We start from the raw sequence: 20,030 nt of genomic DNA on the forward strand, positions 1-20,030 counted from the left end.
GATGCGTAGGTAGGTACTTGTTGGTCCCTCTTTGAGATGGAGTCGGTCCCGTCCCGTCGTGGTCTGTCTGGTCTGGTCTCGCTGTGGTGGAGTTTGTGAGTCGTGACTTGGTTATGGGACTCGAAGAGTCACTTGGTCTGATGGATTTGACCGAAACACTCTGAATAACTTGGTTTTAAAAAAGAGTCAATCAGACGAGTTGGAGTCTACTAATCAAGACAAATGGTTTGACTCGCGAGGCGTGTATTTGTAACGAGGTGGTTGGGTGTTTTCTAAGCTGTAACTGGAAGTACCTCTGCTGTGCCAAGAACTTCCTGCCTGAGGTTCCTCTTTGAGCGAATGGAAGTGAATAAGGTACGTATCTCTCTTGGTGGAGTGAGCAGAATCAGTTTGCGATGCAAGATTGGAAAACAATTGGGTGAGGGGATTCCGTCCCTTGCTCCAAAAGGCAAAGAATCAGGAACGTGGCGAGTTGATTTTACTTTAATTGTGATTCTAAAGCCCGTAAAGAGACTTGAAAGAGACTTCAGGAGTTTAAAACTCGCCCCCTTAGCCCCCTTTCGAGAACGCGGCGATGGCGATTTATCATGAGCTGACTAGCTGCCCCAAGTGAACTGACACGCCGGAGCGAGATGCTTGGTAAGGGATTTCTCTCTGCAATGCGGCCTCGGGCGAATAGCGTAGCGTAGCAGCGATGGAGAATCCTGCTAGAAAAGCCGGCAATGGAAGGGCATCGAATGCCTCTGGTCCAGCCAAGAGCAGAGCAGAGCAGACGGGAATTGCTGGCAGCCCGCACTGATACCGGGTTAGTGAGAGGTCCGCCGGCCGTTAGTGGTCAATTGTACGGCCTCCTAGGGCCCCTTTGCACTGAAATGGCTCGCTGGCAGTCCTGCCCGATTCAATGACAAGTGGGCTTGTGGCGCGGTTTGCAAGAGGTACGCGGTCTTACGAGTCGAGACACGTCGAGGTACATGCGTCTTAGTGGCGAGGTCTACGGAGCTAAGTGTACCAGGTTTGGTGAGTCAAGTTATCGCTCAAGTACCGCGTCACTGTTTCGTTGCGCGAAATGGCTGAGAAATCGGCCGCGGAGCGCGATGAATCAGTGTGAGCCGAAGAACGAAGAACGGATTGAGCATGATTATGATCATCTTTTTCAAGGATGCAGGGTCAGGTTCGGGGTCGGGTTTTAGATCAATCAATTACTGGATTTGAGTAATCTCCATGTCCGAAAGAATCAGTTTCAGTTGAATAATCAATCAGTCTTAGTAGAAGGCGATTCCGTAGTGGTGTACGAAAATTCGGTACCTGATTTTTCGGTTGCACAAAGCTTACAATCAAGGTACCTCTTTAATCGAAGTGGCTGGTAGTGGCGAGTAAGACCCTTCAATTGAATCTTTCTGTTGAGATCCAACGTCAACGTGAATCTACTATCTCGGGGCCCGCGGTAGCTGATGAAAGCTGATGAATTGCTTGTGCGAACGTCGTAAGAATGAGCCACAATGTTCATGTATGATGAGGTGAGGCATCCGATCCTCCGGGTCTCAGTCTCACCAGATCATCCATCCATCGTCAATTCAGGGTCCGAGTGGAGATGTCATTGATCAATCCGACGACTCCGTAAACTTTCTTTGTCTGTAAGTATCAGCCCAGGAACATCCTGACAATGCAATCGGCCCAGCAAAAGCAACATCGGTTCCCATGATACGCCTCAGGCGTTCGTAAACCCCCGTGATGAAACGGGTCCTCTAACTGCAGACGACAGACGACGGACGGTCATCACGGAGCCCGATCGGTAGCTGAAAGATGCCCAGCGGGAGGGGAACGGAAGCGGGAAGGAGCGGGACGAAGCCAGAGGCGGTGAGGCTGATGACTGGCGTGTCGTCTCTAATTTAGCAACCAAAAGCTGTATCTAACCCAGCTGAATAGCTTACACGAGGCGGTGCTGAGCGAGAACGATGGTTTCTATCTCAGCATTTGAAGCGAGGCTGATATCGAGTGATTGAAAACTGTCTCCATGAGGCTAAGCAGAGTAGAATAGAATAAACCGATGCTAGGGCAAACTCGACCCCAAAGTGAAGCTACTGTGTGTATTGGAGCCTCTCTCAGATTGGACGACCAAAGTGCAAACATACATAGCCCAAACAACGACATGTCACTTTTCAACAGTCGATAAGTCCTCTCACCCCATCTCATTGGATCATCAACATCTATGGGCTGACTGGCTTGCTCCTCGTTGGGCTGAACACCGCTGAGGCCATCTGGGCATGAATTGCAAGACAGCATCATGCCTGCACCGAGAACGATTGCATGAAGTGCAAATGATTCCTCCCACCACGAGAACAAAAAACCTAGATCGTCGATCAATTACTCGGTGTGTAGAGCTCCAGGGATCGACGTCTTGAGCTCTCAAGAGCTCTGGAGCTAAGAACAAGCCAAGCTCCCTAGCTGTGCCCTGGTGATATTCGGAGAATACATGCGGCGGTCAATTGCTTCAAGAAACTTGCATGTAATCACTATAGCGACAGCATCCCATGAGCTTTTTAGCTTGATGCTCAGCTCGCTTGATCAAACGATGCAGCTGGGAGCTCCAGCAAGGTACGGAGACCATCTCCACGATGGGTTTGTAACTCTGGTAGCGCGCGATTCTATTCATCAATCTAGTGCAATAGGCGACCTGCTGCAGCAGATATCCCTGAATAGAGACCCCTTGTGGTGCCGGATAGTGATAGTGGGCGCAGGCCATGGCATCACGAGGCCTGCATTTCCAAGCAGCCCAAGTTGCACGACGTTCCTAGAGTCTCGCTTCACCCCCTGGAGCCCGCTCTCTGTGGATACAGAATCTCGTTGCTATGGCTTTTTGATCAATGTCCTGGAGACTCATGATAGTAAACAATCATGAATTAGAGAACGAGATATTCGGTGAAGGATTAAGAAACGCTGAGAGAGATGCCTCCACAGTTATTGAGATACCCCCACGATGAGCAAACCACGAGTGAAGCACATGTGGAGTGATAGCTTCATGAGCAGTATCATGATGCGGATGCTACACCAGCCAGACACACGAGCATTCCTGCAGAAGGCTTCTCTATGGTCTCCTCATCCGATAGGAGATGGACCTGCAGAGAGGTAGTGGGCACAAGCTGACAAAGACCAATTAACCAGAGAGGAAATGTCCAAAGATGGTGGTGAGGGGCATTCTTTTTCTCTGCATGACACCATCCAAGAGAAGACTCGAGTCCTACGGTGCTGCAGAATCCATCACATCCCGCCTATTTTTTCCCACTCATAAGCGCCTGTGTGACGAGCTGTGATGAGTGAACGAACCACAAATCACCTTTGTTCCACTACAAAAGTTAATGATGCTCTTTCCATTCCCGATGAACGATCAAATAGTCAGATGCTCCCCCAGGCCAGAGACTCGTGGTCATCAGCGTCATGGCCCAGAAGCAAAGCCAGCCGTTGGGCTTGGGCTGGGGCTGAACAAGGACAGAAAAGAAGGCCTGACGTCTAGTACGTGATTGGACAGTTCTCCCCCATCTCGGGAGAGGGCGGGGCCACCAACGGGCTCTGCATCTGATCACATCTCTGTGATATGCCAGCCAATCAAGATAAGCATCTCTGTCTCTGAATGAGGGCTTTTTCCCAAATGGACTGTTCAGCTCTAGGCTAAATCACACATTCCTCCATATGCCAGTAAGATCAGGATCAGCTCAGCACGCGTAAGACTCTCCAGGTCTCCGTATTTGGCCAGGTTACAGCCGGGCATCTGAACAAACAGAAGACCAACCTGGGGAAAGACAAAGCCAGCCAACGGCCACCGCCAGAACGAGCGAAAGTCAGGGAAGATCATCGACAGTTTTGTCCAGGGGGATGCTTCCCAACTGAGTAAGGAGCATGGAGGGTGCACGTCTCTGATAGGTATAGCAGACGGCAACGATTGATAGAGGACCCTACTCACGAGAGCTATCTAGCCTTCTCGAGGCAAGGCCGGTGCTTGAATCTGATCGCAGCATGTGGCTTTTGGGGATCACAGGCCTGGGCTTCTAGGCTCATCCCTGAGAGGAAGCACCAAAGTACATCTTTGCTGTTGCTTACTGCGCAGAGTTACAAGCTGAGGAAGAGGTGAAACGTGAGTGGCAGCAAGGTTCTAGAAGAGTTCTGCCTCTGAAGCTTCAGACAATACAAACATTGAATTCCTGTTCCACGACAGTCATCGCGAGACACGCCTTTCTTCTCGTCTCTCAAGCGCAATGACATACAAGACGTACCACGATCATACGGTTGACGTTAGGGCCAGAAAGTCCAAGTGTGTGGCCCGGCACGAGTTCCTTGACGTTGTTCGGTAGCTTGCGATGGAGGGCAAGGCACCACGTGGGTGTGCTCTTTACCAGACGTCAAAATTCTTGGATCCGGCTTTTTTTGTTGTGTCAAGATCAGGTTTCCAAGTTTTGAAGAGACAAAGCTGGATCATTGACGATATCCACCATGTGAGCCCAAGAAATGTTCTATACCTACCTATTTGTGCCTATTGTAAACTTGATCCATCCGGCACCAACTCTACAGTTCGATCGATATCGATACCCTTTGGCGATCCCGCGATTGGCGATGTCATGACCCCTCGCACGCGTCTAGTTAATGACCTCCCAGACTCCAAGGAACATCCCGCATGCACCCGCGTCGGTCAAATGCCTCAAGTGCCTGTACCTGGAAAGATCATCGTCTGCCATGTTTTAAATTCTTTTGCTTCTTCCCGAGCGGTAAACGCGGGGTTGAACTACCGTACCTGATCTAGCTCGTGTGAATTCATCAGGCTTCAGGCTCAAAAGAGACAAGAATGCTTTGGCTTCGCCGCTCCCAAGATAGAAAAAACACGGGGCTCCTAAGCCACGCTATTGGGCTGAGGGTATCACGACAAAGACTGGCGGTGAGCAGGAATGAGAATGTGAGGATATGGCGCCCCTCTTGGCGGAGCCCTGTTGGCTCCCCGCAGCATCAGGCTCAATTGGTTTGTTTGTTTGGATTGGATCCCTCTTTTGATTCTGTAACTCGGACGACCATGAATGAGCAAGGAGAGTTTTTGGTTGATGTCAATGCTATAGGCACGTGGAGGATTATCATCGGATTGGTCCTGTTTCATGTCGCAAGGGATGAGATTTCTTTGTCTCCTTGGCGTCTCAATGGGAGGGGAATGGCTTCACCGTAAGATCGAGGACTTGGTAGATGCCAGCTATGGCATTGGTGGGAAAGGGATGTGACTGGCTTATGCAGCTGATCATCCCCTGATGTTCGGAACTTCTTTTTCTTGGTTTGAGAGCTGATCGTGAGCTTCAGCATCGGTCTAGGGTAGCCATCTAGAGTCGAGTCACTACATGCCAAAGACATGACGCGACATTGTAATACATTGATGAGAACAAGGTTTCATTCAATCGAATATTCAATTAGGTCTCACTCCTCTGCACCTCGAACAACCATTGGGACCACGTTCATGTACTACGACTGCATTACAGTTCATCCGTTGGATCCGACTACGACTCCAGGCTGCCCAATGTTGGTTCGCGACGGATACAACCACATTGATCAATTGCATCCCGATCCAGCATAATGCAGATGGTGCGTCACAGCGTAGCAAACATATCAGTAGCCCACAACCGTCTGTAAACTCATCAAGAAAGCTCTCGCTTCGTCTCTCTTTGAGGCCATCTCTCTTTTCCCAACGTGGTTCGTTGGGCACCAACACGAGCCTGAGTCTAGGGTAAGCCAAGAGCGAATCACGGGGCTTCGATATGGCCCTCGTCCTCCCAGATGGGGAGATCTAGGTCTACTACGATGGGCTTGTTGAACTGCTTCCCTCCTATGTGGGGATATCGACTCTTCATGATCGCTGCGTTCACCACACACGTCTCTCGACGACCCATCCTCCCAGCGAGAGCTGCCTGGTCGCTCCGTGGTGAGGCGGGATGCCCTCCCAATCCAATAGTGCCATGAGAGGCGTGTATATCAGCTGGGCCAGATCCGAAGGTGTATGGAGAGCTCTCTGCTGAGTCAACGGAACGAGGGGCATCCGTCACGTCAGGCTCTCTTATGCTTGATCCATATCGACCTGGATGGGAGCCATCGTTAGCAAGAGACGGGGCCTTCTTCCCAGTCAGATCTATGAGGCAGGTTTTGTTATTGCCTTCGCCAGGGTCTTGCCAGCGTACGACACTCTCTTCCTGATAGGCGACATTTCGACAACTGAGATCCCACTTCACTCTCTCAGCACCTCTTCCGTCATGAATGTGGCCACAGACAGCAAGCTGTGGTCTCACTCGCCAAAGCGCCTGTCGAAGAGCTTCACAACCAGTAGCGCGACGCTCATCCGTCTCATCGCAATGCGTCCTTGCAGGCGTGTGCGTCACCACAATATCTGCGTCAAGTGGTATGGACTGCCAAAGCGACGTCAGATCTGACCAGTTGCCGGGGTTTTGAGGAGCATCGTAGTAAAAAGCCCATAACCCGAAACGCGGAGAGTAAGGCGATCCAAAGACCTTGAATTGCGTACGCGGCCCCGAAGAAGATTTGAGGCGGATAGTGGTTGATTCATGAGAGAGGTACGTTAACGAAGGCGAAGACGTAAACAATCGTAGACACTCGTCATGAGACTGCGGATTCTTGTTGTGAAAGTAGAGACCATGCTCAGCGTAGAACTTTGGGTCTAGAGTGAGGTCATGATTTCCTGATAGTCACAGTCAGAGGCTGTTACACTGTCCCATGAGGAGGCATACCAGCGATGACGATTTTGGCCTCAAAGTCCTGCTTCTCCAACCAAGCAACTGTCTTGGCAAGCTGAAAAGAGATCAGCCTCGGTGCTTCGTAGGACCACCAGGAGCATATGGGCCAGAACTACAGACCTCTGCGTGACTCCCTTGGTTGGTCAAATCTCCAGCGTGAATGAGAACATCACCCTTGGGGAGCTTGACCTGGCAATTGTGGGTATCTGAGATACACACAATTCTAGTCCTTCTCCTCATGACAGCTGCTGCCATGGCGTCGACGGAAATGGAAATCGTTTACTCCAACGTTGAACTGAACCCAAGGATTTGGTTGACTTTGTCTAAAGTCAGGAGCCGAAAGTGTAAATGCTAGCGTTTGTGAGTTGTGAGGAATGAGGTTTGATGGAGACTTTCAGCCATGCGATTGCGGAGTTGTCTAAGACAAATTCTTGGTCCCCTTCAGAAAATGGAAGATAAGCTCATGTCCAGTGGTTGAGATGTCAACTGCGAGGGAGATTAGTGCAGCTCCGAGACGGGAGCGTCCGTCCAAAGCACGTTTTGAAGTTTCTTTGTCGTCCCTGAGTTTGAATTGAGGTTCAGCGTCTCGCTTGTGCCCGGGAATGCGAGGATGATGTGCAGGCTGCAGCGCAGATGGTGGATCAATTGATGGAGGCTCTCTCAGTCAACACCAAATCAAGGCTGGAGATATTATCGCAGCGGATAACTGTCAACGTCAAAGCACAGACAACGCCGCAGGAATCAACAAGGGATGATGGTTCGGCGTGTAAGCCAGCAAGGAAAAAGAATGCTACGTAATTTTAATAGTGACGGAGGCTGCGATAAATGAACCGAGATGTTGGAGAAACAAGTGCCGTTGACTTCTGTGGGACTGTCTCAAAATCAGCGTACAGTGCACAGACAGTGTGCCGCTAATGAGCGCTAGAAGCACTAAAAGGACCCTAAATGGCAACCTCTTCACCTTGTGGCGGCCAACTTCTTCCCGTCTCGTCTAGGCATTGCTTGTCATTTTCTTGCTTTTATTCTTTGTTCTCTCGCAATGACTTCATCTTTGGGGATTGGACGGAGATTGTGACGTTTGACAGTTATTGTGTTTTTCTTTGCTTCTTCCCCCCTTGTACTTAATGAGAAGCTTAGAGCTTTCATCACAAGGCATTGATTCGTAGGTGCTAATACATCCCCTGTCAATTCATCGACAGGGCCAGCTGACAACGTTCCATTCCCAGCGCAACGGGCCAGGCTTTTGGAGGGAAGTTAATCTCGGTATCAACTCATTGAGTTAGGAGAGGCCGATTTCTCCCCATATCAGATGAATTATAATAACATGAGGGCACGATGATTTGCTGTGAGCATATGTACTGTATGTATCCGTGCCTATTCCCAACGGTGAGTTTCGTTTCCAGTGCATGATGCGTGACCAAGCAATTCCTTGCTTTACAGGTGAGGAAAAAGCAACAAAAGACCCGGCCTCATCAAATGAGTCCCTGTCAGTGGCTTCTTGAACCCTGGCGCGGCTTATTCTCATCAGGGGGAAACGTTGATTTATTCCCCTTCCACTCGCGAGCTTCTCCCTTTTACCCATTGAGCAATCAGAATGAAACAACCGGCGGCGGCAACTAAGGGGACCGGGCTTACCGCAGACTGTATGTATGTATGATGGCCTGGGGGTCTTCTATAATTGAATGAATGCTTTTATCTGAGCTTTTCTGTTGTCAATGCTATGGATATCAGTGGATGGTCTGTGTTGATTGTACATGAGGCGTGGCGTAATCATGTCTCCTCGCTCGTATTGGAGCATGGTTCTAGACTTGTGTGCACCTCTCCGAGTTACTGTACTCACAAGAAACGACAAACAAGCTCTAACCTGCCTCGTAACAAATGTCTCTCCATCATTCAAACTCATATCCCATCTGAAGCCACATGAGCTTTCCTTCTCCCTATCCTTGTCAAATCACAACTGTATTTCCGTCAATGCCCACTAAGAGCTCGCTGATTCCGTACAGGGGGCTTACAGGGGATCGAGCCCGGCAGAGGGGCCGTGCAGGCGCAGGCGCAGGCTAGGCAGGCTTCATTCAGGTGCTGCTCGCCAACACAGTGTCAATATTAACCTGCCAGCCTAACCAACCAGCCCCCCTCATGGAAATCTCCCATGGATCGATCGTCTGTCTTTGTCTTCTTGTTCTACCCTCTCTTCTCTGCACAGCTCTCTCGGAGCCCGACGCGCTTTCATCGTCCCAGCCATGATATCTCTGTGACGACGATATCTTGATTGTTGGCTGACCCCAAGTCTATTCCGTTATTCCATCCACCAAAAGTTATCTTATCGACTTCTCTTCGCCGTCTAACCGCCCCTTTATCACCGGATCCTTCGTTACTTATCCCGACCCGCATACGCACCGCCGCTTGCGTCTATGAGCAATACCTCTCCTTTAATCGATAGTTGCTACTCCGAATTTCGGTAGCATTGACAACGACATCATTCCATTTTCGGTCATCAACATCTTAGAACAAACGCCATTCCGTTTGCTGCCCTCTTCGCATCCTCAAATCTCTTATTTCTAGAGGTCGCGGGCGCCATCAATATGGCCACAATGGCACCCGGACCGACCTCAACCGAGAACATTACTCCGCCGCGCAGCAGTCATGGTCATTCAGACTCGTGGGGATACAATATGCCCCAGAAGGAGGTACGAAGTGCTGGAGTCGCCACATGATGGCTGCTACCCCAACTTTTCTCGGGGCGAGATTGCTGATGATTTGCCAGGATTTTGATAACGACATGAACGCTGGCACGAACCATGACTACCCTCAAAAGAACCATTTTACTACCCAAAATGGTAATTCGAATTCTTACCACTCGGGCATGGACCGAGTTGGCCGAAAAGTGAACTCTCACGATAACCTTTCGAGTGCCAAACTTCACAACTCTGTGGACGGGGCCGGAGCGCGCTACATTAGTGAATCCAAAACTAGCCCGGCCTTGAACGGTAATTCTTGGGGGCAAACCTTTGGCCCCCAGACCGAAGACGAATACAGCCGCAATGCGGTACCTATCGACCGAGAAGTAGTAGTCGTTGACGAAGGTTCCAAGTGGATTCACCGCGATAAGCTGGCAAGGATAGAAAGTGAAGAGCTTCAGGCTGCTGGCATATTTGTTCCCAGAACCCGCAACCACAGCAAGCAACGACGAGATCGAAGCCGCAGCGCTATGCGCCGTGGTACTGACGCCTCGGAAAATGGCCCTAGATCCCGAAAGAATTCGACAGCCGTCGAAGGACGAAACCCCGAGATCGCAGGCGAATCGTGGGATTTACGTACCCCAGAAGAGATTGCGGAGGAGGAAAGCAATGCCTACTTCACTTCAAACAGCCACAAAGGAGGCTCTCGCATTCCTGTTGCCAAGGTTAGTCCAGCGCCCATATCTGTTGATCGTTTCGAGCGAGCATCGAGGAAAACGAGCGAGAGCCCCGACGATGAACGGAATTTGACAAATGAAAAGACTCGACCTGGAAGCGCGCACATGATGAAGGGATTCGACGCCATTTCGGTCAATAGCAATCACAACAATAGTTTACCCACGCCGAAACGAACCGCCACCGATACTTCGCCCAAGAAGGCCACGACTGGCCCAAGAAAGACGTCTGGTCCCTCCAAGACAGGCACGGCAGCGACGGGGCGACCGAAGACGAGGTCTGGTTCTATTGGAAACAGTATCTCAACCCGACCTTCGACCCGATCTGGTGAATTGTCTCCAGGAAACAAGGCGCCTGAAGGCGATCCTCCGTGGATGATCAACTCGTACAAGCCCGATCCTCGACTTCCACCTGATCAACAACTCCTCCCAACTGTCGCCCGACGCCTACAACAGGAGAAGTGGGAGAAGGAAGGAAAGTTTGGAGATGTCTATGATAAGGATTTCCGACCGCTGAACGACAACGAATTCGGCAAACCGGATCAAGCCGACCAGGCAGACAAGTCCGAGGAGACCGACGAGAAGCAACGAGAAGCATCACCACCAGAAGGCGAGTGGCCGCTCAAGCTGGAGCCTACAAAAAGCCCAACTCAACGCGCTGGTGGATATTCTACTATGCCCAAGATCTCGGACAAGCCCCAGAACAGTCCACTTCCAAGCCCAAGAACACCTCTTTCGCCCAATGCACCCAACGCATCTCAAGCGCCAGCGCAAGAACAATCGAAGCCGGAATCATCTACTGAACGACCAGTACAGCAACACCCGCAACAGCCACAACCTGCTGAAGACGACAGCAAGGGAGGCTGCGGATGCTGTGTAGTAATGTAAAGCCTTGGTCTTCACCCAGCCTGCCCATGGCCGACGGAACCACGATATCGAGGATGCCCATTCCCTTCCCTACGTGTCTGACAGCACTTACGACGTAACGAATTTCCTTTACAATCTGCTTGCATTCAGCCATTGTGTTAAATCGTATCATACCAACTCAGCCTGCTATCTCTTTAGCGACGCAACTGCCATTCCCTTTGTCACAACTTTAGCGATCCGTTCCACCCCATCCGGACCAAAAGATAGCGACCTTGTCACCGAGACAATCACTTCACTCGCGGAAAGGTCAAGCATTCACCGACCTGACAGGCTCAAGCGGTAGGCTGTCTGAGATCTGGTGATGTGAGAGATACACGTCTTTCCCGGAGTCCTTCATTATTTGTATTTAATTATCGGCGTTTGAGCTTCTTGTTTTGCGTTTTGATAGTTGAGTGGTTTTGCCGTTAAAATGGTACTTCTTGTTATATTCTTGCCAAAGGAGGAGGGGACATGAACTGCAGTGGGATGATAGAATTGATGGGCCTTGGGATCGGAGTCGCTCTGAGTGAGTGAGTGAGTGAGTGAGCGAGAGTCTGGGCGATGCTGGCGTGAGCTTGTTCTAGCGACTGGAACCTGCTCAGTTATCTTGTTATTAGAGATTTTGGAGAGCGAAGTTGAGTGAATCAATAACAAGACGTTAAATTATTAGATGCTGTGCCGTGTCTGTGAATGACCTCAGTCTCTTGTTTCTTTGAGCCTTGAAGAGGTATGTGCCAAGAAACCTTGAAGGATTCTTCACCTGTGTCTGGCATGAAGATTAAGCATCTCCAGCTGAATATCAGGTATTCTATATCGAAACGAGTTTGTTCTAACGAGTTATCACCCCAATGTCACCAAGTTACCCCTCAGCTCTGAAGCGTCTGTCGGAAAACCCGGTCTCAAAAACGCCCACAACGTCATCATTACCCTTTGGCAGTACGCGTTGCAATCGGGAGATCGGCACATGAAATTTCGCGTGAATTCATGCGGTTCTCATTATTAAAAACCAATAATTATCAGGGAATTGCGTACGGATAACGGCATTCCAGAAACGGGTAATTCGGATCTGATGCGATGCGGTAATGCCCGCGTGTGGAGTTTGGCTTGTTAGTTTGCATCATCGAGATGCTGACGTAGAGGGAGAGGGAGAGTGAGTTAGATCTGGGCTTGAGAACTTGGTAGACTATGGGGTATTTATACATAGATCGGGAGATCTCCTGGAACCTTTCTTGGCATTTAAAATTCATTTACATGTTTACAATTGCTTCAGTGCAAGATATCATCAGTGACAATGGTTCATCAGCACGGAGATCATCATAAAATCCCCGCCAAGCACCGGATTCACAAGTAGGACCTACACTCTCAACCACAACCACAAGCTCAACATGCACTAACACTCACAGACCCGGAGCATGGCTTCCCGCCGACCATCGCGTGCACAGAGAGTACATGCGCCGCGTCACAAAACACGCTGATGAGAACCCCAAAGAGCTCACCCCCGTTCTCCAAGAGTTCAAGGACTTTATCGAGAAGACGCCCCGCGTGTACATGTACTTCATCCAGATGTTTGAGGAGATCCCCCAGAAACATCCGTACGAGAATGACCCTACTGGAACACCTCAGTTGAGAGACTACGAGCATATGCTGCAGGTGCTCAATCACATCTTTAGCACGGCGCCAGAGTGGACGGATGCGGCGGAGAGCGTGGGCATGGTAGGCGTGCCGCTCTGTGCCATCTTTGACTATCCTATGGGAACGCCCAGGTGAGTTTTATGTGATATGGGATTGATAAGTGATTGCTGATGAGTGAGATAGTGGTTATGCGGCGTTTCTCGACCCTGATGTGAATCGCATGCTCAAGAAGGTTCTCAACCACTGGGGCAAGTTTCTTATGGTATGTTGATCTATATGATTTATCTTGAGAGTAATACTGACGACAGACAGACGCCTGAATCTGCTAAGGTTCTGGGAGATCACAAGCAAGGTTGGTTTGGCCCAGTAGGTCTGAATGACCTCGTCGAGGTCGCCAACAAGCCAAATAAGACAAACTTCAAGTTTGAGGAGGTCTTCGAGTGTGATCCCTCAGCCAAATACTACGGCTTCAAGTCCTGGGATGGTAAGTCAACAGCTTCGCCAGTATGAACCATAGCTCACAATTGGTAGACTTCTTCACTCGCAAGGTTCGCGACAGCGCTCGTCCCGTTGCTTCACCAGATGACGACCTTGTCATCGCCAACTGCTGTGAATCGCGCGTCTACAACATCGAACGCGACGTGAAACTCCGCGACCGTTTCTTTGCCAAGGGCCAGCCTTACTCTATCCTCGATATGCTGGCTCACGATCCTCTCGCTGAGAAGTTCGCCGGCGGAACCATCTATCAAGCCTTCCTGTCCGCTCTCTCCTACCACCGCTGGCACACTCCCGTATCCGGTAAGGTCGTACGTGCCTTCGTCCAAGACGGAACGTATTTCAGCGAGCCTCTATTCGAAGGTGTAGGCGAGCCTGGATCGACGGAGATCTCGTCAGCGGGATTATCGCAGAGTCAGGGATATCTGAGTGCATTGGCGACGAGGGCTATCATTCTGATTGAGGCTGACGAGCCGGCGATCGGACTCATTGCGTTCGTTGGTATTGGTATGGATGAGGTTAGTACATGTGAGATTACCGTCAAGGAGGGACAGCACGTCAAGAAGGGACAGGAGACGGGCATGTTCCACTTTGGAGGCTCGACGCATTGTGTTATCTTCCGCAAAGGCGTCAAGGTTGAGGGATTCCCCGAGGTTGGTCGGGAGGAGAACGTGCCAGTTCGAAGCCAATTGGCTGTTGTGAAGAAGTAAGACAGCTACAGGTGATTCGAGATATAGTCAAAACAGAATGTATTACGCTTCATTTATGCTTTCATTATTTATTTCTTCGCATCTTCCTTCATACCAGCCTGAACCCAAGCCTTGGACGCACTGGCCTTGGCCTCAAGTTCCTCCTCACTCAGCTTGGCCAGCTCAAAAGCTGTGTGGCGCGTAGGAACATGTCGGCCAGCCTCGAAACCAGGGCGCTCGAGGAGCTTGTAGAGCCACTTCTCGAGGTGTGGGAACTCGGAGAGATCAACACCGGCCCATTCTGTTGGGTGTTAGGAAACGGTAGTGGTGATGCACGGGGAGAGGGAAGACTTACTTGCGCTGGAGACCCAGCCCCAGATGGAAATGTCGGCGATGGTCACCTTGTCGCCGACGATGTAGCCGGATTCTGTCTGGGCGAGGTGAGTGTCGAGAGTGCGGTAGAGACGACGGGTCTCGTTGGTGTAGCGGTTGATGCCGTACTCAATCTTCTCGGGAGCGTAGCCTGTGCTGTCAGTATAGTACCACGAATCGTATAAGTGAGAACATACGCTTGAAGTGGTTGGCTTGACCCTGCATGGGGCCGAGACCACCCATCTGCCACATGAGCTGCAAACTGTTAGCTATGATCTGACGGTTTGAATGAGAAGACTCACCCAGCTGGTCATCTCCCAATGCTCAGCAGATCCATGAGGGAACGAAAGCTTGTGGTCCTTATCGTAGCGATCAACGAGGTACTGCAGCATAGCACCACTCTCAAAAACGCGGATCTGCTTGCCGTCGAGGGTATCAGTGAGAGCCGGGATGCGACCGTTGGGGTTGATCTTGAGGAACCACTCCTCCTTCTGCTCATTCTCGGTCATCTTGATAGGATACACCTGAGCTTGTTAGTGGTACTCATGAGTGGAAAGATTGGGGGTTTACCTTGTACTCGAGGTTGAGCTCCTCGAGCAGGATAGAGGGTTTGATGCCATTGGGCGTGTTGGTGGTGTAGAGGGTGATGTCGGTCTTGGTCTTTTGAGCCATTGTGAAGAGTTGTTTTCCCAATTGGGTGATGCGCGATGTCATTAATTTGAGGGTGTAGATACGAGAATGAGGTTGAATGAGGGGAATGGCACTTTATATGATGATATGAGGTTACAAATACTACATCTGTAGAGCTACGGCATAGTGAGGGGTTCCTTTTTCTGGGGATTGGATGGATTATTCATTGTACAGCTGGATTTGGCTTGGTAATCCGAAGTTGGTGGAGGTTGAACCCACATTGGACCAAGGCACATTGCGCGATTGTGACAACAGTCTTTGTAATCAGCCCGTCTCCGAATGCTCCATGGGGAAATACTCCAGTTGTTGCTGTATCGTCTGCTTTGTATATGATCCTCAAGGACTCACTCTTTTGCTCTTGATATGAGATTACCTCTTCTGGCAAATCTTCGTCAGCGTCGGCACTTTGAGTGAACTAACCACAAGGACAGGGTCATTGATGTCATTGCTCTGAGCTCCTCTGTTCGTGGGGTCTCTCCCTGAGGACGAAGAAAGCCTTTTCACAGGGTTTTGTTCCTGAGCTGCTCACCAGATTAATTTCTCATTGTTAAGCCTTATTCCCACTAGCCCCCAACTCATAGGCACTTGCAGCAGACTTTTAGAGCTGTAATACCTGTTCTGAAGTCTTCAGTGTAGCCGTCGGGTGTTCTCCATGATGGATACGTATCTTTGCAACGGAACTGGTGCCGGATCGGCCCCACCCTCGGCTCCGTACACTGAACGACCATCGAAATTTGGTGTAAGCGACACCGAATGACCTCGCAAACACGGAAAAAGATAGGAACAGACCTCCGTAATTAACTTATTCATCAAGGTACTGGAATCAAAGCATCGGTGTTTCTTGAGTTTGCTAACCGTGCTCAATCTGCTGCCAAGTTGGACTTTGACAGCAGAATACATACTCTGTTAGACTCAATCTTAGTAGAATACTTTAGCTTTATCAAACTTGTTCTTTGATTTGAGTGCCCATGATTTGGATGGTAAGCCTGACTTAGCGCAAATGTATTTTCAGTATCGGGCTAAGATGTTGATTCCAACCACGTCTTGTTAAACCTAAGTTCTAAATCGTAAAAGCTTGAATACATGATCTAGATCTATAACACTAATCGGCGAGTAGCCACCAGACGAGGTCCTGGGTCCTTCTATAGATAGGGAGTCTTCTCCCTACCTGTATAGCTAAATCCTTTCTTCTCTCCCGCAATCAAATATTTCTCACTGGGGTCCCGAGGGACAGTTGACCAAAGTCCTGCACCTGATCGCACTTTCTTCATGGTTGGCAGTGATGAAGAATAGTATGTAGTGGTCATAAGATTGTCATATTCTATGTCAGAATGTGTTCTTTCTATCATAAAGATATAGACAGGCAGCCACAAACGCTGTCGAGAGTTGATATGCAATCTTGATTAAGTCTTTGTGTGATTTATTTATTTCATGCTGGACACAGTTATGTTACGATGATATATATATAATATAGTTCTCCGGAAGGGTAAATATAACATAGTTCTCTGGAAGCGCGCACCAGAGCACGAAAAAGAAAATCGTTTACTAACGCATCTAAACCCAATATCAAACACCTGAAAAGGGTAGCCATGAGAAACTTGTCCTTGACTGCTGAGTACTTTTCAATTGCCAAGGGTCGCGTCTTGTGAGCTTGACTATGCCTTGCCAGCACTTCCACAAATATCTATCCATCTCTCGACTTCAGCCTGTAGTATCTCTATCCCTTCATCTACACGCTGCATAAAAGGAATTTGTGCCTTTTCTTTCAAATGGACGTGCCAAATCTCCAAAAGCAACTTGTTGACATTGAGCTTCACGGCTCCAGCTTTGATGCAGTCTTGCATGATCTTAGCGGTGAAGTCATTTGTCCCGTGAAGTGCCATGAATGCACGTCCGCGGATCTGTTGATTAATGGATGCGAGTCTAGCAAGGTCAAGTCGTGGTCCTTCGGGACCATAGTCACCATGAATATTGCCAACACTTGGGGCCAGGATGTTGATGCCTGCTTTGAGGAAGTCTTCTATCTCCTCGGGAGAAGTAAATAGAGCTGCCGCAATGTTAACCTCAGCTACCAGAGTGATGAGCCGTACTCACCTTCAAGATCGCCAGTATCAGCGATGCCATCTTCCCCTCCATTGATCCGTCCACTCTCCGCCTCGACAGCGATACCCCGCTCATGACACAACTTCGTCAGTACGGCGGTCTTGGCAAGATTTTCCTCGTGGTCATAGTGACTCATATCAACCATAATCGAGTCGAAAGGCAAAGTTTTAACAACTTCTTCGATCTGAGATACATCTTGTGCATGATCGAGATGTAGAGAGAGCGGAATGGTCGCTGATTTTATAGCTGCGGATGCTGCCCAGGCTAGAGTTGGTAGTTGTCTAAGAGTGGATGGAAACAGGAGGAGAATCAGGGGAGATCGTTTTGCTTCGGCTGCTTTGACTATAGCTGTGAGATGTTCAAAATTGTAACTACGTGTTATGGTCAGTAGGCAGCGCCTACGATGGTTCGGAAGGCAAACCATATTGCTGCCAAGACCCCGTAATTACCCTTGACAGCATCTTCCAAGATACGCAAGGTTCTGTTTGTGTGCCTCAAATTTTCAGTTGATTCTGGCATGGTGAAGTGGTATGTAAATGAAGTGTTTTGAGGAACAAAACCATTGGATGGGGTGACATGACATGCAGCAGCATATCTGGTTTAGTCATCATTCAATGACGAAATGGGAGCCACCAACTTGTCGCTTGGGTACGATTATAACAGCAACAGGATCAAATGAGTTTCGTAGACTTGGGTTTACCCAATTCCGCAAACTTACTTACCGCAAAATCTGATAGATAAGTTCATGACACGCTTACATGCAGTAAGTAGTATATTCATTTCTCCTTCGCTTGCTTGGTGGCGCCTTGATTGAGACGGAGTGAAGGTACTGAAAAAGTAACACACCTGATGGTGCTACGAAATGTTTCTATAACGAAAGTCTTGTATAACTACAATCCAACAACTATAAAACAAAAACACGGTAATGTTCAACTATCTCCCTGCAATCTGCAGAACCCACCACCCTCCAGCGAACCCTTCATAAAGTCCGTATGTGTCTTACAAGCTTGCCAGCCTATCACACACCAACATGCTCATTCTAGAATCTTCCTCAGATATTTGATCACGTTCCGAGAAACCCCGTAGTCCTTTTATGTTGATGTGAATCCTCTTGATTTGTGATATCTCTTTAAGGACAAGCTGAGAGAATGCCATGGTTCAGTAAGATGAGCTCTTGTTTTTAACAATTCAAGAAGAGAAAGGCAGCATTAAACGTGATACAAAAAGGCTTCGTAATGTACTTTGACACATGAGACAGGGGACCCCGTGTTGTTGTGTTCGTAAATCGTATTCCGTTGGGGATCGTCCTTAGGGTGAATACGATCTGGGCCTCTAAATCGGCCACCGAGATGATATAGTTGTTTTACTGCCTGATGATGTTGAAAGGAGTGTAAGAAGCCATTTGTATTGTTCAAAGATGTAACCATTTCTAGAAGTCTTCGTCTGGGAGTATCAGGGACTCGAAGCTAATCGGGGAACGGGAGTTTGCGGTGACGGTGTTACTTGATAACAGTCAGTAAGAGTTTAGCATGGAAGCACATGGTGCTCACGAATGCAGCAATATCAAAGAAGGTTATGGTGGGTGAGGTAAGGGAGGGGAAGCTGTGTGTTGGTATGCTAGAGAGGTTCTTGTAGAAAGTGACGATGACCTCAGATGAAAAAGAGGAAGGTCAAGAGAGAGCATAGCCTAGGGAGAGTGTGTCGAAAAGCCTGCTCAGTCGCTATCCGATGGCAGCGACTGAGGGCTCTCGACGGCCCGTAATATGCTCGAGCTATTACATACTCTAAGAACAGAGTCAGTCATAAGGTCTCTACGCATGACTGCAGAATTCGCGTGGCTAGGAAGTAAAGAATAATAAGATATACCTATCTTCAGACGCAAGGGACAGCCCGCATAGCATATCTCCATGCTCAACCTGACGAAGAACCTCGTGTACGCTCGTGTTTTGGCGGAGCATATCAAGAATGACATTCACTTCTTTGTGGTCTCGTAATCGTAGCAAGTCGACAAGCCTTTTATATTCCGTCTTTTCAGTTTGTAGATGCTCGTAACGTTGCCGTAACTCGTGATCTCTATTCATGGGCGGATAATTGCACTCGGAACCGGCCCGAATGCAGCCATTACAACGCGGTCGATTCCCATTGCACTACGATAAATGGTTAGATACATGTTTGAGAAAGATTTGAAGGATGGACCGACCCTGATCTTTCGCTTGCGGCAGGTTTCACAAGCAACCGTGACACCTACCCTTGGGTAACGTTGGAGGACAAGGCGGGGTGCAGGACCGGGCGGTATTTCGGGAGCAGGGAGGAGAGGACGTTGATGGTTTTGGCTTTTAAAATCGGCCATTTCTTAGATGATGCTGAGGAGTCGTGGTTCGAGTTTGAGGACCGTTGGCACGTTTTACCCTAAAACGGTATCTGCTCTGGGGAAAAAGAAGGAAAAACTACATCAAGTCAAGCACAATTCGGCTGAGTCGACGTGAGGTATATCAGAGAGCAGCCTGACAAAGCCCCCCTGGTCAATCACAGTAAGGAAATTATCAGAGACTGTAAAACCTATCATTGGCCGCTTACCTCGTGCCGCCATCACCTGAACGTCTGTCAACGTCCGCATATGAACCCCAGTCTTTTCTCCGAGGAGCACATGAGAGCCCTGCACCTTCAACATATCCTGCAAAAGCAGCCAATAGCCTCAACTTCGGCCGTCCCCCTCCGCTAAAGGTGATTGGGTCGTCCACTAGTCAAACTGTAAAATGATCGTCATAATAGCCGCATCTTCTGAAAAAGTGGGAGGAACCTGACAGTATGACCACGAAACGGGTTATCTTTATATTACCAGGGGTCTTATAATTTGAGACAGTGAGACATATGAGTCAAGACGATATGTTACTGGTGCAGAGCTTACGGGAGAAGACCGCAAGTGGTTTCTTGGCGCACCAAGTCAAGGGCTCGCCACTA

At 49.2% G+C, this 20,030-nt stretch overlaps 5 protein-coding genes across 5 annotated transcripts; 2 read left to right on the forward strand and 3 right to left on the reverse strand.

Moving 5' to 3' along the window:
* Positions 1–5,768: 5,768 nt before the first annotated feature.
* On the reverse strand, positions 5,769–7,025 carry FTJAE_7811 (phosphoesterase; the record flags this gene model as incomplete). The annotated part of the gene is made up of 3 exons (XM_037354563.1): positions 5,769–6,715; positions 6,765–6,825; positions 6,891–7,025. 3 exons carry the CDS (start codon positions 7,023–7,025, stop codon positions 5,769–5,771), a joined length of 1,143 nt encoding a protein of 380 aa, XP_037205067.1.
* Positions 7,026–9,483: 2,458 nt separating this feature from the next.
* FTJAE_7812 (uncharacterized protein) lies at positions 9,484–11,070 on the forward strand (the record flags this gene model as incomplete). The annotated part of the gene is made up of 1 exon (XM_037354564.1): positions 9,484–11,070. The coding sequence occupies one exon, from the start codon at positions 9,484–9,486 to the stop codon at positions 11,068–11,070; it is 1,587 nt and encodes a 528-aa protein (XP_037205068.1).
* A 1,309-nt stretch (positions 11,071–12,379) lies between these two features.
* Positions 12,380–13,925, forward strand: FTJAE_7813 (phosphatidylserine decarboxylase; the record flags this gene model as incomplete). The annotated part of the gene is made up of 5 exons (XM_037354565.1): positions 12,380–12,435; positions 12,492–12,851; positions 12,904–12,982; positions 13,033–13,204; positions 13,252–13,925. The coding sequence occupies 5 exons, from the start codon at positions 12,380–12,382 to the stop codon at positions 13,923–13,925; spliced, it is 1,341 nt and encodes a 446-aa protein (XP_037205069.1).
* Positions 13,926–13,993: 68 nt separating this feature from the next.
* Positions 13,994–14,948, reverse strand: FTJAE_7814 (glutathione S-transferase; the record flags this gene model as incomplete). The annotated part of the gene is made up of 5 exons (XM_037354566.1): positions 13,994–14,205; positions 14,260–14,427; positions 14,474–14,531; positions 14,579–14,800; positions 14,847–14,948. 5 exons carry the CDS (start codon positions 14,946–14,948, stop codon positions 13,994–13,996), a joined length of 762 nt encoding a protein of 253 aa, XP_037205070.1.
* Positions 14,949–16,621: 1,673 nt separating this feature from the next.
* Positions 16,622–17,588, reverse strand: FTJAE_7815 (tagatose 1 6-diphosphate aldolase; the record flags this gene model as incomplete). The annotated part of the gene is made up of 3 exons (XM_037354567.1): positions 16,622–17,013; positions 17,061–17,417; positions 17,519–17,588. The coding sequence occupies 3 exons, from the start codon at positions 17,586–17,588 to the stop codon at positions 16,622–16,624; spliced, it is 819 nt and encodes a 272-aa protein (XP_037205071.1).
* Positions 17,589–20,030: the final 2,442 nt, after the last annotated feature.

The sequence above is a fragment of the Fusarium tjaetaba genome (assembly GCF_013396195.1).
Source record: "Fusarium tjaetaba strain NRRL 66243 chromosome Unknown NRRL66243_c0000159, whole genome shotgun sequence".
In the NCBI taxonomy this organism is placed as follows: domain Eukaryota; kingdom Fungi; phylum Ascomycota; class Sordariomycetes; order Hypocreales; family Nectriaceae; genus Fusarium; species Fusarium tjaetaba.